This window comes from Centruroides sculpturatus, unplaced genomic scaffold, assembly GCF_000671375.1.
Source record: "Centruroides sculpturatus isolate CEXI.00-Female unplaced genomic scaffold, Cexi_2.0 scaffold1124, whole genome shotgun sequence".
NCBI classification, from domain to species: Eukaryota; Metazoa; Arthropoda; class Arachnida; order Scorpiones; family Buthidae; genus Centruroides; species Centruroides sculpturatus.
In genome coordinates, this window is record NW_019385396.1 from 111,867 (window position 1) to 129,613 (window position 17,747).

At 30.2% G+C, this 17,747-nt stretch overlaps 1 protein-coding gene across 1 annotated transcript in view; it reads right to left on the minus strand.

Moving 5' to 3' along the window:
- LOC111638513 (host cell factor 1-like) overlaps positions 1-17,747 on the minus strand; it is a 198,798-nt gene that overhangs the window by 39,069 nt on the left and 141,982 nt on the right. The window contains exons 21-22 of the mRNA XM_023384229.1: positions 15,952-16,185; positions 3,559-3,718 (exon numbers count right to left, since the gene is read on the minus strand). Coding sequence (XP_023239997.1) covers positions 3,559-3,718; positions 15,952-16,185 — 394 coding nt within the window. The remainder of the gene's footprint in view (positions 1-3,558; positions 3,719-15,951; positions 16,186-17,747) is intronic.

Consider the following 17,747-nt stretch of genomic DNA (forward strand, 5'->3'; position numbering starts at 1 on the left):
TAACAAAATGAAAAATAAACATTCCTCCTCCATTTTGTTGTCTGAACAAGTGTGCACTAACAAGGGGACCTTACGGTCTCAGAAATTCAGTTCAGGATGAGACTTTGTAGGTTAGTAGTATACCTCAAGGGTGTCGACCCAGAAGAATTGTAAAGTGCTCTAACCAGAATATTCTGAGAAAAAGGGCTCTAAAGTTTTAAGCGCAGCTCATATAGTGGTCGATTTTACACTATGGCAGCACAGTGAAATGGCTGAGTCTTTAGCAAACTCGCACTTACAATGCGGTCAATTTAGATTCGATCCTACCTTTAGCTATCTTTTTTTTTAAAATTGTTTTGAAAATTATAACTTTTATATAATATTAATGACCTAACAATATTATTAATTAAATCATAAATAATAATCAACAGCTATACTCTACTCTTCCACATAGAAACCAGTTCCTGAAATTTACAATGAATATTTTTTAACCTCTCCACAGCTTATAATATCTTAAAATTTGTAATAACTTTTTAATGACAATAGTAATTAAAGTTTTAATTTATCTCCATTAAAAATGCATTTGAAATTATTCAACTTTTTAAAAATAAAATATTATCTTTAATTCACATTTTAATTAAAGAAAATTTTAAAATTTATTCATTTCATAAATAAAATAAAATTATTTATGATTTAATTGATAATATTTTTAGGTCATTAACTTTATTTAAAAGTTGTTATAATTTTTAAAACAATTAAAAAGAAGTTAGCCAAGGCTAGGATCAAACCTAGATTGCCTGCGTTGCGAGTTCGCTACAGAATCAGCCATTTCGCTGTGCTGCCATAGTGTAAAATTGACCAGTACATGAGCTGCGATTAAAACTTTAAAGCCCTTTTTCTTGGAATCTTCTGGATAGTGCGCTTTACAATTCTTCTGGGTGGACACCCGAGGTATACTACTAACCTGCAAAGTCTTATCCTGAACTGAATTTCCAAGACTGTAAAGTCCCCTTGTAATATAGTTTTCTTTTCATGTCAATCATACATTTTGCCAAGCCCAGAATTGAGAGTGCTAAATGATGAGTGTATTTCATAGATGATTCAAACTATGAAAATTTCTTTAGTTTCAATTTACATATCAGTCCAAATCCCCAGAACAGCAAAGCTTACTAATACTTTCACTTCATACTTACATTCATCTCTCTTAGTTTTAGCAAATATTATGACAATTATAATTTCTTTATATTCTGTAAATTATTTATGGATTTATTTAATATATTTTAAAATAATATAATTTTTATCACTAAATTATATATTCATATTATAAGGATTTTGTAATTTTCAGATGTGTATGTATGACTTGTTACAGTGTGTTACACCAAGTAGGATGATAGTTAAAAATTATAAAAACAACATTAAATAATTTATGGATGATTCCTTATACTGATTTCTAAAAGATCCTTATAATTATTTAACTGTAATAAAAACAAGTTCAATCCAAATTAAAGCAAAGAAATTGAATTCAAACTATATCAGTAGTGAGCAGCACCATAACACATCTTTCATGTATTTACTAAAAGTATAAAAAGCAAAATAACTAATAAAGAAGTAGGGAGTGTCACATGAAAAAATCAAGTTGGGATGCAATTGAAAAAATAATCTCTCAATTTACTGAAGATAATGAAAGCATTTGAGTGATAGAGATATTTCATTTCTGTCATTATCTTTACTAACACATCATAAATGAGATTGATCTAAATACAGAATCAACATAATAAAAATGTTCTTGGTGTTTCATAACTTTCATCATATATACATTAGCTTTATCTATTTCATATTTGTCAGATCTTAAAATTTGTATGACTTGATACATATCTAACAATTTTATGTGGCTATATCAGGCATGGCCAACATACGGCCTGTGGGCCAGATCTGGCCCATGTAATGAATCTATGTGGCCCGCAATCAATCTTTCAATATTAGCTACTGAAGTCCGAATAGCTGGATGAAAAATTCTGATGCCTAAAGAAAAAATTAAAAAAGAAAAAAAAAAACGTCAACAACTCACTGTGCATTTAGAGTTAACCCTCCATTACAAATCTCGTAAGTACAGCGTAGACCAGGGGTCGGCAAACTTTTTTAACCGTTGACCCCCCCAACCACTTTCCAAAGCCTCACATTGACCCCCACCGTAAAGTTTTATTACAAGTGTATGTGTATGAGGAAATAATAAAAAAAAAAGTTGTAGTCTCTCTATATAAGCAAAGAAAAAAAAAAAAAGGTTTTGACCCCTTAGCCGCATCGACCCCTCAATTGACCCCTGGGGGTCGACATTGACCACTTTGGCGACCCCTGGCGTAGACTGTTGATAAACCATGATAATGTGAAAAATGTATCTGTGTCTACAATTCAGTCTCCATGGAGTGACACCACAATGAGATCTCACACCACGTCAAAATCTTCCAAGGGCAGCCTCTGGTTTGGCCCGTGGAAAAACTTTTCTTTCCAATTCGGCCTGGGGGCAAAAACTGTTGGCCAACCCTGGGCTATATCTATGTATGAAGCTATAATTTTAGCCAGATATTTGCCAGTGACAGTAAACTTTCTTTCTGTAACATTTTTGTTCAAGAGTTTTTGCAAAGTTTGAATCTATTTAGATATAATTTAATTAAATTAATTTTCCTATAACTTTAATAGATTTTTAAACAACCATGTGATGTTGCCACCTGTATAAATTTTTACTAAATTCCTACTCTCTGTGTGTCAGAAAGAAAAAGTATAGATGGTTGTGTTTATTAGTACATGGAAAGCTACTAATTTATATAACATTCCGTCATAAGAATTCCACATAAGCATCTACAGCAGTATGTTTGCAATATATATTTGATCTTGTGACTTAAAAAATTGTGATATTTATGAAATTAACAGAAAAACTATCTATTTGATCAATATTAAACTTAATATCAGTAAGGTTATCATCATTATCCAAGAATTCTTATGGCAAAACAAACAGACAAAAACCTATAGTAAGATTTATGCTGTTAAACCTAATTTTTATGTTAAAGATTTATATATAAGTTTTGTAAGCTTGAGGAGTTGTTGGTGATTTAAGTTTTGTCTGCAATTTATATATGTGAATTGTTATTCTAAGTGAAAGAAAGTAAGTTTAATTAATAAGTGGATGTTTTAATATAAGAAAATTAACAAATAGTACTTAACTCTAAGATTTTAGGATAATTATTATAGTTAATTTTGAAATAAATTTTGACTTTTGGAATAGTATGTTTTAATGTGGCAAAATAAACAAAAATATACTTAATTTTAAGTTTTAGAAAATCCAGTTTGGTTAATTTCAAATAAAATTTGATTTTGAATAAAACATTTTTTCAACTCTAATGCAAAACAGCACTATGTAATGCAGCATGACATTGGAATGTGACACACTATGCACATATCCATAACCTAAAAGTATCAATTTTTGTATTAATTGTTTACAAATTTAAATGTAATAATATAAACAATAATGTTTTGTATAAAACATAACATTAAAAACCATAAATAAATGAAAAAAAAACTCACTGGCTGGGTCAATCACTGCAGTTGCTTCTTTTTCAGAACTATTAACAGGAATTGCAGAAATTATTGGCACTCCAATTGTAGAAGAAGGTGCAGTAACTATCATAACTTTTGCTGATGTTCCAATGGATGTTTGTGTAGTGATAGGAAGACCAGTCAGAGCCTATTAGAACAGAAATTTAGATAGAATAATAAAAGTAAAAACACTGTCTTTTAAATGTTAATGTTTTCTACATTTCATCTCATAAGTTTAAAAATATAAAATATCAAATGCCATAAAATTTAAATTGGAAAAGTATATTTTCCTTTTCTAAAATATAATCATGGTCAGATATATTTAAATAAAATAATATAAAATATCAACCAATGAACTATCATGATCTAACCATGATCAAATATGTCTTTTTGATTGTGAAGTTTAAGATTTTCAAAACTTGATGATAAAAAAATTGTTTCATTTTCTATATAATTTTAATGTTTATTATATAATTAATATACATACCTTGTATATTTTAATTTATTGAGGCAGTGCATTAACAAAGCCTCTTCTATATGGCTTACAGAATTATGTTTATTCTGAAAATATGTTTGATTGATTTTGATTAAACTTTGCCATTTTCTATTAATTGCAATGGGAAATTTGAAAATGTAATAAAAAATGGGGGGCCCATGACTTTGTTTTTTGAGATATATGATTATAACTCCAGCGCATGCGACGAAGTGATGTCACACAAATCGTATGATTTTGTCAGGCAATGTCCAAAAGTCGCTTGCATCCTTCTACAGGCTTATAGAATTGAGTGTGTTCTCAAGATTTGATGAATGATTTTGATGAAACTGCCATTTTCCACTAATTGCAATGAGAAATCCATAAATAAAGAGTCCATAACTTTGTTTTTGATATACAGTGGAGTCAAAGTGGCAATATTGTTTGTGTGCCTAAAGAGTTTCAGCCCTAAGAGTCAAAATTAAAAACAGCATTGCATGCACCTAACAGAAAATCAGCATGAAAAACAAACAAATTACATGAACAAAGCTCTCCCTGTCAACAAATGCAAGAATAGTCTCTCCGGCCAGTGCAAGGAAAGCCTTTTTTATGCCTAACAGGGGCAGGGATTGCTTCTTTCTTTCTGGCTCCATCTCAATTCTATCACAATATGACAAAGTCACGCAATGTCCTAGTTTATATTAGTTGTCAACTTCATTCAAATGACAAAAAACTTAAGATTACAAATTAATGATTATAAATAAGATATAGAATTGCATGAATAATCTCTATTGCATGACAAATAGAAGTGCCCCATTCTAGATAATATCGATAGATTTTCTTAAACCAAAGTGGTTAAATGGAATGAAGCAACTATTCTCAAGACCATGTGGTTCCCATCATTGGCTTTGCAACATGAAAAGATTGAAATCTATAAAAGTAAATTAAGTGATGGCTGTATTAATGCAAGGGATTAGCTTCTGCATGGAAGATCATCATAAAAGAAAAATTAAAATATACAAATTCTTAATCCCTATCTGCCCTTATATTGTGATGCCTTTTTTTTATATATTTAATTTTTATGTATTTATTTTATTTTTATCTATTTTATTTTGTTTTATTTTATTATTATTATTATTATTATTTATATTGTTATGGCTTCAATGTATTTAGTATATTTATTTTTGTTATTGATTTGTTAATTTATTTATTTTTTGTTTTAATTTTGAATTTATAATGATCGAACATTCCATTTAATACAATTTTGAAATACGTTCGAATGCCAGTTCACCTGAAGATGGCCTATTCCATTAGGCTGAAAACATTTGTGTTTAAATAAATTATTCTCAGTGATAGAAGATGTTGAATGTTTTATTAAGTGTCAATTATGAATTTAAACAATGATTGTTAATACATGTTTGATATCAAAAATGATTAGCATATTTTCATGTTGATTTAATTAAAAAGTTGAATTTCAACTTGTTATTTTATGCTATTTGGGGTTAAAGTTAAAATTAGGATAATATCAAAAGTTAAAATAACATTTTAAAAATTTATTTTCATCTGACTTTGCATAGTTACTGCCTGCATCTCATAGTTGCATCATTCAACATCATCATTCCTACAAAGAAATGTAAATTACATTTTTTTGTAGGAGTGATATACCTCAAAGTTAGACACTGTAATGTTTTTTTTTCAAAGTTTGCCATATTTGTTCCTTTTGGTCAGTTTGTTATTATTCAATTTCAAATGGATTTTAGAATATGACAATTGTCAAATGACAAAGAAACTGCAATTTGTTTTTTTCTAGAAATTTGAATCTTACATGGTGAGTTAGAAAATTCAAAATTATATTTAATCTTTGTTGATCAAAATGTTTATAGGCATTATGTTTAAAGATATTACAAAATTGATACAATCATTGTAAAATTAGATGGTGTAAACAAAGTCATTGAGGTGTACAAAAGTCAATTTACATGTAGAAAACAAAATGACAGACATGATCTTCCACAGAGTCACTGGGTATTATCTGTGAATCGAAAGAGTGTTTTTTAATCACCGTGCAAAATCATTCAGCTAACACATCGATTGATGCTATATGAAATAATGTAAAAGAAAGAAGTATAATATTTTATGATCTTTGGAAAGTGTACAAAACTGTCGGGTTAGAAGAAGACAGATATGAACTTTTGAGAGTAAACTACAGATATAAACTTTGTAGACCCTGAAACTTGATGTCATGCTCAAAACATAAAATAATTGTAGTAAGTTTATTTCATTATAATTTTAAACATGTATGAATTACAAAATAAAATATAAATTTCGCTAAAAATAGTAGTAAAAATAACTGGTGCCCTATTAAGCAAAGAGTACCCTCTGTTCTTGAGATTAACAAAGGACTGATAACCAGATAGATGATAGTGGAAATTTTAGGTCAATAATTTTTCAACTTGCAGCCCAAGTACCCTCCAGTAACTGAGTTTATAAAACTATCAAACACCAGAAGTCAGTCAGTCAGTCATGGGTTCATGCATCACCAATGGAGTTATCCATGTGATGTGCAGACCCACCTGACCACAAGGAGTTATTTGGGTTTGCTTCACGTTAGTAACACCTAAATAGGGACCAGCTTTACACAAGTATTCCTAGGATGCATCCTCCTCAGCAGATCACTTACATGTCACGTTTCTGTAACCAAATACACCAAACCAATTCTAATAATTTTTCTATAAACGTGATATTTACAAGGACATGTTTAACTACCACAAAACCTGGACATCTCACCCCCCTGATTTCATCTCTCCTTAGTAACTTGTAAACCCATTGCCCCAAACTTTTTTCACTGTTACCACTTAAGATGTTCTAACATTCAGCCAAATTAATGTACTGTACAGTACATGCAATGATTTTAAAGCACAAATAGAGCTTGAAGCCTTTCTGTGCCAATGTTTATTTTTCCTAATTATTATCATGGCAACATTGCTTAATTCAAAATTTCCTGTAGTTGTAGTCTGTGTAATGTACACTTTATTCACATGTTGAGTCTTACTATCAAATCTGCTTCTGATATGCTTATGCCATAACTTTCAAAAGTTTCCTTTACTTAGATGTTTTTATTTAAACAAATCATATGAAGTCTTTTGGACATTAAGGTTAGCAACTTTCATCACATGCGGGGGGCAATCACAACCTATCCAACATGGATCACTTTTCAAATATTAAATATTAATAGTACACTGGTATTAATTAGTAATTGTAGACCACCCTCTCTTCTGGAAGGAGGTCAATGACTACTTTTGATCAAATTACTTCAACCCCCTTCCGCAACAGTCTCATCTTTCTATTGCACTGGCTGTATGGTAGCATTTGAATAGGAAAATTACATAATACATGGTACTAGCCTGCACAAAATATGTTTTGAATGGTTTCAAGGGTGCAGAGTTTAAATATTTGATCCTTTTTTTTGGCAAAATTTGATTCGTTGGCAGATTACTATTTGATATTTGACTGTGAATTTGTTAGATCTAATATTAGAAAACAATGCTATCTATTTGACCAATAAAATGTGCCATTTTGTACCATCTGAGTATCACAATAAACATAACAGTGGTAGGCTAAAATAACCAAACTCTATATGGTTTTCATTTTAATGTTTCTTATAGTATTTGATTTATATAACAACAAAGGTTATCTTATGTAAGGGTTTATCACACCAAGTGACCAATCTAACACATTTTAAAAATTCTTTAAATTGTGTACAGTAGAAGAATATAGAATTTAAAAAATGTGTTAGATTAGTCACTCGGTGTGATAAACACTTACATAAGATAACCTTTGTAGTTATATAACCCAAATACTGTAATGTAATATAATAGAAGGGTTAGAAGTACGAAAGAATCTAATAATCATAATCTTTGTTCTTATTTTTTTGTGCAGGCAACTTTGGATTTACCTCTAGTAAATCTAAATTTAACAATATGTTTTAAAAAATCAAAATTTTTTAAAACATATTGTTAAATTTAGCATTCCAGCAAAACTTGGTGCTGATTCACCAAGTTTTGCTGGAAAAAAAAATCATTTTGGTACTGAGAGAAACTCTTAGATTTCTTCCAGTGGTCAACAATCTTCAACCTAACAAACAATCATGAAAGCCAGGAATATAAACAAGGTTAACATCAAGAAAAGCAAAGAATGGCTGAACAACAACAGCATTATCCTTCTCAAAGCCAAGAAAAGCAAAACAATGGTACTACCAAAAATCATTGTAAGTTTCTCTATTGGAAGAGCACATTAAGATCAAGGAATGCCAATGCATTGACAATGACTGTGTACACAAACTGCAAAATAGTTATCTGTCTAATGCACATCAACCTGGCCAGAGTTCTTAACTTAAACCATGCCACCACATACAATTCCAGACACCCTGCAGCTCTTTTCATTTGCAAAGACCCATAAGCCAGGTATACTACTACTCCAATTGTAGACAAAACAAGATCATCCACAATAATGGGCTTACAAAAACAAGTTCATAATCTACTAATTGACCACATTAAACACTATGATTTCACTGTCCAACATCTTTTTCAGTAGTGCTAAGTTAAAAAAAAAAACATTACATTAATGGACACTGAATACATGTCACTGCTTGATTTTTTATCCATGTTTCTGTACTGTACATCAGACAAGAGCCGTTTTTTGTGCATTAAGAGATTTCTTACTTAGCATAGTGCCTTCAGTACATGCACATCACCACCAAATTCTGGAATTAAGCCACCTTCTCCTTTACACCTCATTTTTTTTGAGTTTTAACATGTGAATATACCTACAAAAATGCAACATTCCCATGGATAGTCCACTATTGGGGGGACTTATATGAGTTGGTGGTTAGAAAACTGGAGGACAGCACATTGCAGGAGCTCCTAATGGTATTATTCTATATACCCCATAGATGACAACTTAATTTTATGGAAATTAAGTCAGACAGTAATGTCACTTTGCAAAAATTTAATTAATGACAATTCATGTGGGTTCACTCTGAACTTGGACTAAATTAACAATAAGGATGACTATTTCCTCAACCTCAACATTTTATTAAACAACAATAAGAGAGCAGTTTTTCTTAAACCAACATATTGCCTACTGTTTATTCCTACCACTTTTAATGATTCAAATGCCTATAAAGTTGTTGTTTTTAGAGTATTGGGAAAAAAGATGTTTATGCACTGCTCCAACACTAGGGACACTAAGAATGAATTGGAGTACATTAATTAACAACATAGCCATAACATATATATATAGCATACACTAACTTCTAGCCAACCTCATAGCTTTCAGTTGAATACCCAACGACACGTACATCAAGAAAAGAAAAATGAACACGAGAAAAATTGTATTAGTATATACTTCAACCCAAACTACAGATCACATATAAACATAGCCAAATTCACTAAAGCCAAGGTAACATACAGACACAAGCCAAATATTTTTCAATTACCATCCAACACTAAGCATAAGCCTAATGAAAACAACATGCCAGGGATTTACTCCCATCCCCTTACACGATAGTAGATTTGACAGAAATCTGATCTATGTGAAATCTAGTGATAGGTCTTGGACTCATAGAATTGCAGAACATATCTAATAATAAACCCACAGCTGCACTAGTCCAATATGTGAACAAGCCTAGAGTGACAATCAACTGGGAAGTTGCAAAATTAATCAGAAAAATCTTTAATTTAAAAATGCCTAACAACCCTGGAGGAGTGAAAATTTTTAAAGCAATATTTAATGGAAACTATAAATAATAAGAATGATGAGATAATATCTACTATCTATTATTTGTAGACAACCCCATGAAAGAAAATAATACTAAAATGATGAAAGACATGCTTATGATTTCTGTCCATTGTCTGTTAAATAAAAAATTTATATTTAGTATTACATTTCTATTATATAATAATTTTCATTATAGGTGACTACATATAATTTCAAAAAATCTCAAAATCATTTAAATGCTATGACATAGAAAAACAATCTCAAAAATGTTCTAGATTTGGAATTCTCTGTGTGTTTACATTTCTTCTGTGTAAACCTGACACAGGCCTCTGAAGAAGGCCAAAAATGTTTGCTACTATGAAAATTAAGACATTTCCCTGATAGAAAAGTGTTTAAGTTTCATTGCATGTTATTGGATTTAGATTTACTATGTAATAATTAAAATAAAATATGATAGTTAATTTTAGTAACATTTAAAGTTAATGCATAGACAAATTATTAAAAGTATAAAAAAAAATTATAGATTCTTTTGTTGATTTGAATAACGTGAAAATTTGAACAATAACACTTATTTCACATTTTTCAAAACAATAACAAATTTTTTCCATCTATTTTAATAAATCAGCTATGCACCGACATTAAATATTACTGTAACTAATGCATTTTGTTTATAATGAACTTTTAAAATTAATTTATATTTTTACTTAGAATTAGTAATTTTAATCTGCAGTATTATATGTTATTACAATTCATTATCAAATATAATAGAGACATTCAATTTGCTTAAAGCTTTTAAACATAGTAATAGTTCATCCAAATCTGTCAAACATTATTATACACTGAATTTTTAATCTTATACAATTATGCATAATAATTGTGTTTATCTGTAATAAAAGTAATAAAGCACAGCATTCAGAATAGTTTGTAAGAATGGGTCTGCTTTGAATACTCCATTTTATTATAAATGTTTTAACATATAAATAATGCTAAATCAAAACTTAAATCAAAATTATTTACAAACTATTTTTTATTTTTAAAAAATAGTTTGTAAATAACAAATCAACACGCTTACCCAAAAAATAAGCATAACCATGAAATTGTATCTCAAACTACTGATCAGAACAGCATAAAACTTAACATAAAAGCAGAACATTGTATTCTGTATGCAACAACATAAGTGAAAAGCAATAATATAATCTAAATTACATTAAATCAAAGACAAGAAAATGTATTTAAGCATTGTTCTAAATCTTTTTGCACAGGAAATGATTAATATGGCATATAATTGCCTCCTGCATACATACAGCTGAACAGCAATTGTTCATGCTGATACAGTAGAATCCCGCTAATCCAAACATGTTTCATTCAGTGGAGAGAAAATTTTTTGGCTCACAAAATATGTTCCCCCCGTTGAATTTAAATGGTATTAAAGGTACAAATAGAATTAGAATTCTACAACAAAAAAAAATTGTATTTTATTGTAGTACTGTATTAAAATTAATACTGTACAAAATTAATAAATCAGTGTTTGACATGGCCTAATAAAAACATACAGTACTTATATACACAAAAACAGGAACAAAAGTCATTGATGGTGTTAGATCTATATAAACCACACCTGTTTTACTGCTTGTTTCTGCATTATTTCAATTATTCAGTTAATCTGAAAATCTGCTAATTCGAACAGGCTCAGTCCCAAGTAGCTCGAACTAGGCAGGACTCTACTGTAATATAGCAGACCCCCCCATAACATGGTAGATAATTCTGTGTTATATGAATTGCACATTGTAAGTCACTTAGATTTTACAAATACGTGAGCCGTTCACAGCCCGGCACACATTTGTAAAATCTAAGTGACTCGTACAACTTGAAATTCCTATAACACAACATTATCTACTGTGTTATAAGGGGTCTACTGTAATATTGTTTATCATTGTCAAGAGCAAAGTCCATTTTTGAACAAAAGCATTTTGAAGCTCCTGAAGTGGTTTTTGCTGGATGCAACTTGTCTCCCTAGAGCATCCTTTCTGGAAGTGGGCAATAGCGCCCCTTGTGAGCACTGGAGGATTTCAGGGGGTAGTAGAAGGCTCAGTGATTAAAAATGAGTTTTTAATGTAATGTAAAAAGTAATGTNTAATATTTCATAGATTAAACGATAAATTGTAAACTTTGAATCAAATTGAAAATATTTACAGTAAGATTTTATGTTTAACTCTATTGTGGTTTACAAGAATACAGTTGGTGATCGGTTAACGAACACTTCACTGAACAAACATAAAAAGAAGCGACGGAAATAGCAAATACCGATTGATTTTCCTTTGTCTTCAGGTAACTTTTTGGAGCGAGGGAGACGTCAACGTCAACGCTCAACCCGATATATACTGATCAGAGATAGTATTCCTCGAACTTTGAAATACTCCCTTGTAATTCCAGCCTTTTATTTTTCTGACAAACAATTCTTTTATAGTATTCGCGAGACTGTCGGGCGGGCACTCATTAATTAAGTTTTGCGTCGGTTTTTATTTTTAAAAGGTGAGAGTTTAATAGCAAAGGTAGAGCAGAAGATGTCTGATATTACTTGGCAGTACGGCTTGAACAAAACAGTAGGGCGCAGTTCAATCTTATCTAAGAAAGATACAGTATAATTAAGAAAACTCAAGCAGCTAAAGGAGTAACAAATATCACATCTGAGAAATAGAGAACATCGAAGAGCTCATAATGCAACCCGAAACTGATCTGACGACAGCAGAATACGAAGAACTCTTGAATAAAGAACAACAAGAAACTCAGCGAGATATGTTTTCTTATGAAAAAGAGGATTAATGCCGACATCTGTTATTAAATATTTTTTGAAAAAGTGGGAGGATGTTAGAACAACGGTCTTAGAATGGCATAGAAACCAGGTTGAGGTTAATAGGCTTAGGGATCTCTACAATTACAATGGTATTAATTCTGAAAATTCTGAAGAAGAAAGAGAAGCAATCGACATTAGACAGATTATTTAACCCCCACAAACAAAAAACATGACTAATGAAATTCAAGTCTGTGTATAATATGTATTTTTATTATTACATAAATAAACGTAGTAAGAAAGTATATATTTTTTATTTTTGGGAGTCTCCAGAACGAATTAATCAAATTCCCATAAATTGTTAATCGGTTAACGAACAACTCGGATAGCGAACAAAGTCTTGGAACGGATTATGTTCGTTAACCGATCACCCACTGTATATTATTTTTTAATCCGTGAGACAAATGTCAATACCGAAATATATATTTAGTGTTTCGTGTGTATTGATGTTCTTTATTGAGCTGCAATTTGAAAGAATTGTAAATATAAATTTCCAGTCGAATTTCTATTAATCTTGACGTTTATTTTCAAATTACTCCATAGAATTTCCATATTTTTCGTAATTGAAAAACTTTTAAATATTTCTCGTTTAATCTGTTTCTCACTTGAGACACTGAATTAATTTATTTTCTTAAATTTAATGTAATTTAAAATTTATAAAAGCAAAAGGCATGAGCTTGCCGAACTAAGAAAAAAATTCTACATAGAACACACGATGTATAATTTTACTGTATATAATACAGTAGACCCCCCTATAAAACGGGTTCCTATAATTACAATTCCTATAAGACAGCAAAAAAATTGTGACGGTATCCGTAAAAAATGGTAAAAAAACTACTCCTATAATTACGTAAAACGTCATCGGGCAGCCGAACTACTTTCCACGCCGTCAAGCGCCACACTACGGAGAGATTACTATCGTGTGTACAGTATTATATATAAATTAGGTACTGTACTTATAATTATATATTAATTATATATAAATTAGGTATTGTATATATAATTATATATTAACTTAATTTATTGTATTTATATTTACTTTATTATAATTATATATATATTTTTTCCGCCGCCTGGCGCCACGCTACGGAAAGTTTAGGCAAACTATCGTCTGTACATTATGTAAATTAGGTACCGTAAGTCTAATACATTACTGTAATTTTATACATTTCTTGTAAAAAAAACATTTCTTAGTCAATGGCGATTAAAATTATTTATATTAATGATGTCTCCAAAGTTCAGCGAAGTTTTCGCAGAAAAATAACATCAGAAATAGTGCCGCAGTTTGCTGAGTTGTTCCGTGACGAAAACAAGCTTGAGCAATGGCGATGTCGAATGGTGTACACTCTGTAAGTAATCCTACAATTTTTTGTTTATGCGTAGTTTATATGGATTATTTTCAAAAAAAATATACGTATTTTGGAAATGTTGAGTCAGATTAGTCTAGAATCGATTAATTTTATGGAAGAAAACCTTTCAAACAGCCATAGTCCGTAAACTTGACACGTGTCAGGCTGTGATTGGAAGGACTCGTAAGAAATCGGATTCCTAAAGAATGGAGCGTATCTACTGTCTTATAGGGGGGGGTCAACTGCACTCATCTAAATTGAAGGATTTTCCTTTGGCTGCCCATATCGCTTGTTTTAGGCATCCATTCTTATAATCAGAATGACTCTTGTCATATATATATGAATATACATGGATACTTTCAAATGTTTTCGATAAATCTTTCCAGATCTATTCTAAGACTTTTCTAAGTAGCCATGAGAAAATGTACACAAAAATTCGTTTCCCACCAATTTTCGCACAATGTCACAATGACGTAGATTCTACTGACTTCTGATTGGTTGATGGTACTGATTTATTTGTGTCGAAAGTTAAACATTGCTCAACTTGCTTTACGTTCGTTTTATGACCTGCTTCAGCATAAAAATATCATGGTCACGTGATTAAAAGTATTTATGGCAAGGGTTTTTATGCTAGTTTTTTACACTATTCGAATCTCAGCTTAACAATGATGGCCATAGAGAGTTGCCTACTGGTCATTCTTCTGTTACAAAGTACTGTTAACATCAAATAGTAGTCCTATTGAAAAGTGTAACTGTTGGACATCAAATAACATTCTCCTGTTCTTTGAAATCTAGCCCAAAGCGTTGATATGATGCTCTGTGGTACATTCAGAGTTCTGGATATATCTATCTGCAAATGACTTGTTTCTAGTTTTCCAATAATTTATCCATTCATAAAATTGCTATGTGGTATTATTGCAAAAATAAAATACTAAAATTCAGTATCATCCATTAAAACAATAACAAATGATCCTTCATACTTAAACCACAACAGAAGCAATGGCATGCAACTGCCATATTTATAAAGTCTGCATATTTTTTTATCAACTTATGCTTTTTAATGGAATGTTTGACTAAATCCTAGGCATTTTTATTGTCTGCAACAGTTCACATAAATTTTCTACTGTTTATTTTGTTTACTGTTTTACTCTACGGATTAACTAGGAAAACAGATGGCAATTGTTGTGTGATAGAATTGAGGTGGAGCCAGAAAAAAAAAAAGGAATCCTGCACTTGCCACCACAAAAGACTATCCTTGTAAATGCTGGCCATAGGAGAGGCAACCTTGTACCTGCTGGCCAAAGAAGAGTACTTGTTTTCTTTGCTTTTTACATCTATTTTCCATTGGTTGTACACAATGTTTTTTTTGGGGGCCTCTAAATTCTACTAGTTGCACTGAATCATATCAGGGTGCATGAACATTATCACCTTGACTCCATTGTATCTCAAAAATGAAGTCATAGACTGCCATTTTTATATTTTTTAATTCTTCATTCCAATTAATGGACAATGATAGAATTTTATCAAAATCAGTCCATCAAATTTTGAGAACAAACCCAATTCTATAAGGCACAAAGAAGAGGCTGTGCTAATGCCCTGCTTCAATGATTATGCTTATTTTTCAATACAAGTGCATATCTTAGTAAATTCCTACAATAAAAAACAGATTTTTACTTTTATTCATATGTTTAATTAGTTTGCATGTCGTATGCAAATTGTATAAAGCAAATTTTATAAATTAATAATTTAATGATTAACTACTCATGTAAAAAGCTATTTCAAACTGACTAAAGAAAAAAGGTTTTTAATTTTCAATGCTTTTGTATGTAATAAGTAATCAGTATCAGTAAATTTGACTCTTTTCTCAAAAAAAAAAAAAAAAAAAAAAATTTTAACTGCAATAATTCTGAAAAATAAAGTTAATATAACATTACCTGTGTAACAATTGTCATTGTAGGAGTTGTTTGAGAATTAATAACTTGGGTTTGTGTTGATGATATCACAGAGGACTGAGTTGTTACCACTGTTACCACTTTTTGATTAGTGCATGTTGTCATAGAGGAAACTGGTTTTGTTTGAAAAGTAACTGCCTGAGATCCACTAGGTAGAATGCCTTGTGCTGGTACAGCAAGTAATTGTGTACCACAAGTTTTCTGGGTTCCTGCAATCTATAACAATGCATTTTACATTAATTTAATGAGAAAGCATTTGATTTAATTTTTATCATCTTAATGTTATTATTTTTATTATCAGTATTCTTTTTGATATGTAATTTCAATTTATTTGTATATTATTGTTGACAATATAGCAATGATTTGATCAAACATCAAAAACAGATCATTAGTTATATATTTATTGGTATGTATAAGTTAAACAGAAACTCTAAAACACTATAATATTATAAACACTTGTTGAAAAATAGCGTAATTCACTTACTATCACAAATGAGATCATGTTATATTATTATTACCCGAGATATCTTGGGCAAGTTACATAGCGTTACGAAAAACGCGGGCGTTTGGCCCCCCCAAAATTTTTTTTGAATTTTTGGAATGTTTTTTAGGCCCCCAAATTTTTTCAGAATTTTTTGCCCGCGTGAAAAATTTTTATCGTGATTTTAATGAGCCTTTAATAAGGCTCGATTAAGGCTTAATTGCTTTTTAATGNTGGCTTCAATGTATTTAGTATATTTATTTTTGTTATTGATTTGTTAATTTATTTATTTTTTGTTTTAATTTTGAATTTATAATGATCGAACATTCCATTTAATACAATTTTGAAATACGTTTGAATGCCAGTTCACCTGAAGATGGCCTATTCCATTAGGCTGAAAACATTTGTGTTTAAATAAATTATTCTCAGTGATAGAAGATGTTGAATGTTTTATTAAGTGTCAATTATGAATTTAAACAATGATTGTTAATACATGTTTGATATCAAAAATGATTAGCATATTTTCATGTTGATTTAATTAAAAAGTTGAATTTCAACTTGTTATTTTATGCTATTTGGGGTTAAAGTTAAAATTAGGATAATATCAAAAGTTAAAATAACATTTTAAAAATTTATTTTCATCTGACTTTGCATAGTTACTGCCTGCATCTCATAGTTGCATCATTCAACATCATCATTCCTACAAAGAAATGTAAATTACATTTTTTTGTAGGAGTGATATACCTCAAAGTTAGACACTGTAATGTTTTTTTTTCAAAGTTTGCCATATTTGTTCCTTTTGGTCAGTTTGTTATTATTCAATTTCAAATGGATTTTAGAATATGACAATTGTCAAATGACAAAGAAACTGCAATTTGTTTTTTTCTAGAAATTTGAATCTTACATGGTGAGTTAGAAAATTCAAAATTATATTTAATCTTTGTTGATCAAAATGTTTATAGGCATTATGTTTAAAGATATTACAAAATTGATACAATCATTGTAAAATTAGATGGTGTAAACAAAGTCATTGAGGTGTACAAAAGTCAATTTACATGTAGAAAACAAAATGACAGACATGATCTTCCACAGAGTCACTGGGTATTATCTGTGAATCGAAAGAGTGTTTTTTAATCACCGTGCAAAATCATTCAGCTAACACATCGATTGATGCTATATGAAATAATGTAAAAGAAAGAAGTATAATATTTTATGATCTTTGGAAAGTGTACAAAACTGTCGGGTTAGAAGAAGACAGATATGAACTTTTGAGAGTAAACTACAGATATAAACTTTG